This window comes from Arachis duranensis, chromosome 6 (genome assembly GCF_000817695.3).
Source record: "Arachis duranensis cultivar V14167 chromosome 6, aradu.V14167.gnm2.J7QH, whole genome shotgun sequence".
Classification (NCBI taxonomy): Eukaryota; Viridiplantae; Streptophyta; class Magnoliopsida; order Fabales; family Fabaceae; genus Arachis; species Arachis duranensis.
This window is the reverse complement of record NC_029777.3, coordinates 109,678,162-109,687,286: the sequence shown is the minus strand read 5'-3', so window position 1 is coordinate 109,687,286 and position 9,125 is coordinate 109,678,162. Positions and strand designations below refer to the sequence as shown.

The 9,125-nt window shown below is 28.7% G+C and overlaps 1 protein-coding gene across 2 annotated transcripts; it reads right to left on the bottom strand.

Moving 5' to 3' along the window:
• Positions 1 to 323: 323 nt before the first annotated feature.
• Positions 324 to 4,232, bottom strand: LOC107495880 (uncharacterized). Of its 2 annotated transcripts, none has more exons than XM_016117092.3 (11): positions 3,935 to 4,232; positions 3,583 to 3,687; positions 3,361 to 3,477; positions 2,902 to 3,145; positions 2,396 to 2,544; positions 1,940 to 2,286; positions 1,728 to 1,827; positions 1,559 to 1,618; positions 1,176 to 1,259; positions 968 to 1,084; positions 324 to 744 (listed from the first exon to the last, which is right to left on the bottom strand). In XM_016117092.3, exons 1-11 carry the CDS (start codon positions 3,995 to 3,997, stop codon positions 445 to 447), a joined length of 1,686 nt encoding a protein of 561 aa, XP_015972578.1. In that variant the 5' UTR covers positions 3,998 to 4,232; the 3' UTR covers positions 324 to 444. The 2 variants fall into 2 exon arrangements, with proteins under 2 accessions (XP_015972578.1, XP_015972579.1); XM_016117093.3 differs by having other exon boundaries at positions 3,583 to 3,707; positions 3,935 to 4,230.
• Between the last annotated feature and the right edge of the window lie 4,893 nt (positions 4,233 to 9,125).

Here is a 9,125-nt window from a genome sequence, read left to right as displayed (position 1 = left end):
CATAAGTTTAAGTTGTGAAATTAGTTACTGATATAATTATCAGGTTAGATTTCCTACATTACATACTTTGGATGCGATTCTTCTTCGAACCTTGCGTTAACGCAGAATAAATCAAGTAAACTTTTTCTAAAGAAATTAGTGTCTTGATCGGAATTCAGAATAGTTTATGACATTTTATATTACTATTTTATGGTATTGATGTGCAAACTCTCCCTGTTTCTCTCTAATTCCTCTATCTTTCTATAATTATCTAATTTTCACACTTCTTTATTCCTATTCTGTTACATAATCATCAAAAATCCATAATAAATGTATCCAGAATGAGAAGAAAAACATTATTCATCATTCTTTTATTTGTGTGATATACAGCTTGCATTGTATAAAAAATTGAATGGCAGACATCAATAATAAGAAAACAATATACAGAGAAATATGTAAAGAAAACTATGTGCATAGCAAGTATCTAAAACTGAACTCGTATGGCATAATTTGTACAAATTGAGAGAGAGGTTCAGTTTTTCTTTCCTCAAGTAATTTGATTGCTTCTTTCCCCAATTCACTTGGTAATTGGAGACATATCCAATCCAATAATGATTCCAAGTCCTTTGCAAAATCAAGTAAATACCAATCAAGCAACTTTGGGATAGCAAATTTGGTTGTTGAGATTCCAAAAGTTGCTTGCAAATACTCTCTTTTAGCCACTTCTAGCTGGTTCTCAACTTGGGATGCTGTGTAAACTCTCACCTGCATTTCGCATGGTAAATAATAAAGCGACCGGTAGAATTGAGTCGGCCTAACTCATCCCTAAAAGAGACTCTAACAGCCAGTGTGATTGTTTTCACCCCTTTTCATCTTATTTAAGGATGTATATACAAAAGATGCAAATCATGAATGGAACATTGCCTTAGCTATGAAGTTATAGAAAATCAAGAAAATACTTTGTAAAATAAACCAGTCATCTACTTACAGCAGGAGAGGACAAGGTACCACAAGAGAGAGCAAATGTCACCAAGGGTTCTGACAATTCCAGTCCAAACATGCTTCTTGCTGTCATTTCGTGATTTTTCGCTCCCTTTGAGAACGTCTGTTTCGGAATTTAGCAGCAAGATAATGGTTAACTCTCTATTCTCATCTATAGAAAATCTAGTAAACTGTTAAGTGAACAAAGGACTTACAAATTTCCAATGGTAAGGAAGTCTTAAAATGAAATGCTCTATGGTTGTTGGATTCAGCATGTGCCCACCAACATTGATTGTTGCCTGTGTAACAAGAAAAACCTGGTAAAATCTTGAGCAAAACATGTTTTGTGCTTGTTTCAAACTTCTGTTTAAAGTGGTTTTACAACTAAAATCTTTTGTATGAAAAGAAAAAAAAGCTGAAAACTGATTGACCTAAGAAGCTACAATTTTCGGCTTTTACAAAGGCTAAGAACATGATTGTTTTAAATATTCTGATTATTTTCGAGAAAATAAGAAGAAACAAACACACTCTCAATCCAACAAACAAAATACATTGCCATTCTAACCATAGGAAACAAAATTCTCTTAGTAGTCCATACCTTCTGCATCAATGTAACAACCGCTTCTGGACTCTCTGGTGTGCCACCCTCTATGAATGCCTGAAGAATTAGATAAGCTTAAGGATAATACTAAATAATATTAATATGTCTTAGTATATAACAATACTATATGTAAATATGTCATGATGAACATAATTGACACACATACATTCATCATACAGGAGTTATAAATGTTGATCCAGAATGCAAGCTTCTCTTGATGGTTAAGTTTCTCTAAGTTGACAGAGGCAAGTTTCCTAAATAAAAGTCTGCAAAAATTTCCAAGAAATAAGAATACTTTAGCTTCGAATCAACACAAATAACAACTAGTTTGTGTCATCTAAGTGTAAACTATATCTAGTTTGAATAGACATTACATACTTCAATCTATGTTGTAAAAACAAAGTGTTTGCTGTTCGATTTGGATTGAAAGATTTCGCATCAACTGCACATAACTGCTTGTATGGACCGATATCATGCTGTCCAAATTCCAAACAGACACCATATGGATCCCAAACTTCAGTCCCTTCGATACAGTTTTGGCGCGTTAGTGTGTTACCTACAGAGCATGGATTCTTCACAGCACTCATTCTCAAGAGAATGCTTGATAAACACTTCAGAATATTCTCAGAGATTATATTTGGGCTATCAGATTCTGGTAGTGGCCTTTTGTGTTGACTAGGATTTCTTAGTTCTGCAATTTGTTGGTCATTTACCCTTGTTTCTTGCTGCACAATTAAGAAAATTCACATTCATTGTCCTCAAAAAAATATCCAGTTTTTCACCTATTATCCCTAAGATTCAAACAACTGAGAATTATTTATGAACATCACATACCTGCCTTCTTGGAGTATCCAAACTTTTTTGTAGTGATTTATTGTCAATGGAAAGTTTCTTGATTGGAGTTTTATTTGTTTGGTTTGAAGATTGCTTCCTACTCTTGGAAGAATTGGTACATGACTGATTCTCTTTTCCTTTTCTATCCTCTATCATATGCCAAAGCCAACACAACATTCGCAAGCAAATAAGGGACTAAACTCTTTTTCAGTACGAAGTGAGATTCAACAAATGTGTTCACAAATCTAAGCAAATTAGCTTGATTCTTCCTTTGTAGAATTGATTCTGTTAACTGATTTTGAAGTAAAGTGATTTGGATAAAAAAAGTAAAAAAGCTTTCACTTCTACCGGCCCCAGAATCAATTCTGGAAGCTATAAATGATTTTGGAAGTGAACAACCAAAGATCATTTTAAAAAACTGAAAACTCAAAATTCCAGCCTCTGGAATTGATTCTAACCCAGTTCAATGTGTTTCCAAAGTCCAAACGTAATGGTAAGTTGTTCACCTGGAACAGTTGCAGATGTTGCTGGATTACCAGATTTCTGTGAAAAATGCTTCAATGTATCCAATTTTGGAGTATCCATTGTTGGATTTGGATTGTTTGAATGAGCTGAATGCTCCATTTTCCTCTTAGAAGAAGACATGTAAACAGCTTCTTGGTACAAGTCTTGCCTGAAATGCACAACCTGCTTTTCAAGGCTAACAATCTCCTCTTCCAAAACTGCTACTTCCGCGAGAAGCGCCAGTATCTAAATTTTTTTTTTTTCAAGATTTCAAAATCAAGATTAGTCCAATCCAGTATGCTCCAACACCATTGGTTTTGACACCCCCCCAAAACAACATTCAAAAATCACATTTTTGTCCCCCTTAATCTATTCCTCATTGAGGACTTCTGTCAAATAGTTATGCTGCATTTTCAGTAAAAGCAATAAAAAGGGATTGAGAAGTTGAGATTTATACTAACATATGGAGGGAGATAAGGAGGAAGCCTAGGCAATGCTCCCAAAGGTCTATTAAAAGCTCTTTCCAATGCCCTATGAATGTTCTCTTCATTCCTTAGCTTCTTCTTCAAACTATCTACCTGTAAAAGAAAATAAAAAATCACTACTAAGTAGTTTTGTCGGTTACATGAATCCAACGATGCCACAGTGTCCGAAACAAAGTAAGCAAAGAATGGAACATTTACATCTTGTTGCAATGCTAGTTTTCTTTCTCTGCTTATGGATTTTCTTCCACCTTTTGTTGTTGCTGCATTTCTCAAATTTCCCTGCATCCCCACCTCCCTTTTTCTCTGTTTTTTTCATTCAAATCCTATAAAAGAGGTTAGAATCAAAATCAATCCACCAATCCCAAAATTAAATTGAAAAAAAAAAGATTTTTTTTTCTTTCTTGGCAGTGTGTAGTGTCATTGAATTGTGATGAAAGCTGTAAACTTTATTAGTTCTGTTTTTGAAACCAATACTTTAATAAACACAATTGTCAACTCTCATGGACATGATTGCATAGCAACTAAGAGAAAATTCAATGAAAGAACAAACCTTTTCCAATGATCCTCCAGGTGAAGAATGAAACTTGACAAGAATTGCAGCATTATATATCATCTGAAGAAGGTTTCATTCATCACTTGAATACACAATATTCAATATTATTAAGAAGTACATAGCAGCAGCAGTAGTAACTTGAAGAAACTTCAAGAAGTATTGAACTTCATGAACTAACCAACTACCAGGAAAAAAAAGAGAGAGAAGATTTTGTGTGTGTATATATGTTGAAGTTGATCCAATTTGGATGAAAAGAATTATATTAATAAAGAAAGAAATAGTAAGTGTTGCTGGGGTTGGAGAAGATGAAGAGTTAAAGACATGGATTGAAGGATACTCTCTCCAATCACATAATAAAGCCTTACAAGGAGTCATGTTAAGTGGTTAATAGTTAAAAATAGTTTTTTTAACCAACATGTTGCTAGTAGTTTTAAAAATTGTTTACCTTTGAATTTTTTTATAAAAATATATAAAATAATGACTTATTTTTTTTATAAAACAGTGTAAATTAATTTTATCTTCAAATCATGTTGATTAACTATATTTATTGTGTATAAACAAATTTTGATTGGTCGAGTAATTAGTTTATTTGTCTTTGTAAACAAATTTTGAAATTTAAATTCTATTTTAGATAATCAACTTGGGTTGGTCAAGTAGTTAACTTTCTTGTATGTTTAAAAAAGTGTTGAGTTTAAATCTTACTTTGTGCATACAGTAATTCATTGGCTAGCAGCAGACTCTTAAATAAAACTCAAATTCATAACGAATTAATTCTTAACCTGTCGAATTAGAGAATACTGTGGACAACAAAAAAAAATCTACTTTATAAATATATAGCAATTTATTATCAGAAAAACTCTTAAATAAATTAGTCATTAACTTAGTAAATTGAAAATTGAAAAAATAAAATAAAAAGCTATTTATTATGACTTCTCATTTTTGTGAATTTTGCTTGGCTGCTAATTTATAGAAATCAGTAATATTAGGAAAAAAATAACTCAAATATTCTACATTTATCTTATTTACTATTTATTTATTGCATGATATGTTAAATAAAATAAAAAATAGTAAATTTTGGTAATTTTTGCTTTAAAAAAATTGTTTTCCGGGATTTTTTTTATAGAAATTACGTCCTAAAATAATGATTAATCAATGATATGAAATATTCTTATTATGGGGTTAGAATTAAATCTTTAATTAATTAAATAAAATTTTTTAAATCTTATAAAGTGAATTTTTTTTCTTTTTGTGAGCGTCCTTCTTGATTCATTTGATATTAATTCTCTTTGTTTTAACTACTATAATTAAGATATCTTTTGCAGCTATGAATATTAGAAGAATAACTAGTCATAAAAAATATTAAAAGAATAACTCAGAAATAAAATGAAAGATGAATTTCTTACTAATTATCTTTTAATTATATTAAAAAAATTACTAAAAAATTTGACACAGATTGATGAATTTTATGATACGAAGAATCGACCACTTCGTTAGTAAAAAATACATATATATTTTTTAATATTATATATATTATTGGTCCATAATAATATTTTTGATAATATTTTACTTAGACAATGTTCAATCCTCATGCATGTCAATATATAATATTTTTGAATACCACTACAAATCAATTTTTAATAATTTTTTAATAGTCTTTAACAAATTTAAATTATCAAATTACTCTTTTATATCGAAGGATTGATATGATTTAAAAAAAGTTTGAAGACTACTTTTATATTTTTAGTAAAATCCGATGAATAATTAATTGATCTAATAAAATATAAGTTTGAGAGATTGATTTGATAATTAAGATTTGATAAAATTTAAAATGTCTGATTAAAAAAAAATCTTAGAAATTGATTAAATATATTATTATTATTTAATTATTACTCGTTTAGTGTCCCCCCATCGAAGACCACATGACATTGACTCCAAAATACTAGCCGACATTAATTATTAGACATATCTTTTCTTTATCTGTTAATTAAGAAGGGGTTTATTTATACTAATTAATGTGTTAGTCCAGCTAATCTTAGCAAGTCATCGCCGTCAAGCTCTTGAAAACTTGAAAGCACTCTTTTGCTAAGAGAAGGTATATATCATAATATATACGTTTTAATGTTAAGGCTTTATATATAAATATTCAGTTTAATTCTTAAAATTATATTCGAATCTTAATTTAATTTTTAAAATTTTAATTGTCTTAATTTAGTTTCTAAATTTTTCAAATTTTAATCACATTAATTTTGCGATAGTTTTTGTCATAGAGTCAATTGAAAAGTTTAAAAATTAAATTGAGGCAATTAAAACTTACATGACTAAATTAAAATTTGAGTATAATTTCAGGGACCAAAGACTTCAATAACTAATTTTAAATTACAGAATAAACTTGAATTAATATTTAATACATATAGTTAATTTATGCTTATTAATTTTTTTGATAAATTACCTAAAATCTCTTAAAGTTAAACAATATACTAAATTATATTCATTCTCTATTTGACTATTTGTGAAAGCATATAATGTTCTTTAAAATTTGTGACTTTGATGTTATTGTATTTTATGGATGTGACGCTGGAATTTTTCATAAACATCAAGGTATTTAGCTTATTCCGAATTGTTTGTTTATTTTAAATTTGTGTCTTCTTTATAGAAAGTCAACATTAATTATCATTGCCTTAATCAACCATTTTTACTTAAAAAACAAATACAAAGTACTCTGTTCATTAAAGACCTATAAAACACAATAGTGGAAACAATGGGATGATAAATTGGCAAAATTATTGCTCAATATTTTTCTATTCTAATCTATTTATCACCAATTGAACCAACCAATTTTAACTAGACATTAAAATAAAGTTGAATTATTGGAACAAACTCTTGCTACACTGTACTAATTATAGTAAATCACATGGCTGAAAAGAAGAAAAATATAGAAGCTAGAATCATTCTAAAAATATTGAGGGCATAAATTAAATAGGTGGTACCAACTATAAATATACTAATATAGGTAGATTCTCTTAATCATCTTCTTAATTTTTCTCTACTAAATATAATTATTTATGTAATTTTTTTATTCGTTTAAAATTTTGAAATAAATGATCTTTTAACCTCTTTATTTCTAAATAAGATAAACGTTAATAACATTAACTATTTGTTATCTTGAACACATATATAAATAAAAAACAAAATTTTCCTTATTTAAAAGTTAGGTACATATTTATGATGATGATAGTTTATATTATTAGTATTATTCTTCCCTAACTCAATAATTAATGTATAGAATAGAGTAGTAAAAACCATTAGAGATATAAAATCGTGGTTAATTAAGCAAAAATCATGACTAATTAAAAATGTATTTTTTTTTAGTCATAGATGTTCATTCGTAATAAAAATTATTAGAGATATAATTATTTATATTTTTTTATCAATTTAAATTTTTTGAAAGAATATAATATCATGACAAAAATATCATTACCACGATTATTTTAGAGTTTAACTACAATTTTTTCTTTGACTAAGCTAAAATCCATATTTTTAATCTTAATTAAAAAAAATAACTTTCATCTGAAAAATGGCAATAATAATAAATAAATATATAAATAAATAAAACAGAGTAGATTCTATACGGGTATCTACTCTTAAAGTAAGGTGATATACATGCATTGATGCATATATATATATAGTATGTGCAATATTATTTGTTTATTTGCAAGTGTATAAAAATATCTTCTATATTTATTTATGTTATACAACATTTGTCACTACTCTTACCCTTCATATATTTTAGGATGATGCTAAATATATATCTTATATGACACCGAATATATTTTTTATAGATGATAAATAAAAAGATTTTTTTGTTGCGGTCCGGTCCAACTGGTCTCGTAGTCGATCTGACCCGACTCGAAAAGACGAGCAACGAAGCACCACGTGTCTGACCCTTTACCCATACACCTTCTGAGAAACCAGCTATAGATAGCTGGAGATTAGGAAGGTTTCAGAAAGATTTGTCCGTCTTCACGGGACCCATGTTACTGACAGGATATAAAAGAGGAGGGACCTACCTCTCCCCCAAGGTACGTCACCACAATCCTACTTTTTATATCACCTACACACTTTTTTTACTCGAGCGTCGGAGTTTTCTTGTAGGTGACACCCCCACTCCTCTTGAAAAAATCGGGAAGTCGGCCGTTCCTATCCCTCACCCCAGATCCGAAACGAGACAACAATCTCCTGTAATATCCAAGAGTCGTCTCTGAACTGTACGATATCCGACCCATCGAACATCTTTAATTATTCTTGAATTAATTATAAATAATTAATGGTATTTTTGTCAATTTACTATAAAAAACATGTCCCTAACAATATAAAGCATATCCTTAAATTGAGACTATATAAGTATATATAATATTACTTAACATGCATTAATTAAGGGGGAGATTAGTGTAATTTTTACCTAGTTAAAAAATGTTTTCTTTATTCCTAATCAAACTTTCAACTAGATGCCTATTAATTTTGCCTTCAAAAGGCCAAACTTACTAAGGAATACATATTTAAAAACATTAATAATGAAGATAACATAATTAAAAAATTAGTTACGGCAACAAAATATAACAATATAAAAAGTTAATGTTTGTGTCAGCTTAATTGTCCATGTCTATTATTGAAAAGAGCTTTGTAACCAACAGTGATAGCCTCCAAGATTTAAGGAAAAGGACAACAATGGAAGATCTTATAAAAACAAGCAAAACTCCATTGCTTAGGTAACATGTTATCTTGTGCAGTTGTCAAAAAACTATTAATTATTTTATTTATTTATTTTTCCATAATAAGTTAAAACTAACAACTTGAAGAGGCTCTTTCTTTGGATTCTTTAAGAGAAGTGATTAAAAAGTGATGTGGTTGCTTTATTTTCCCTTTAGGTTTTTTCACCATGGATCAATTATATACTTATGTCTCTAATATTTTTTTTAAGTAAAAATATCTCTTGAGTTTGTTTGATTTTTTACATAATTTTTTATTTATTTTATACTTTTTTTCTTTTGGGATAAACCAAGTATCGAGTTTTAAATCTTTCGAATATAAAATTCTGATATCATATCTTAATGATATTTTTTTCAAAAGTTTAAACTAATAAAAAAAAGTAACATGAATGATTGTATCAATAATAATAATAATAATAATA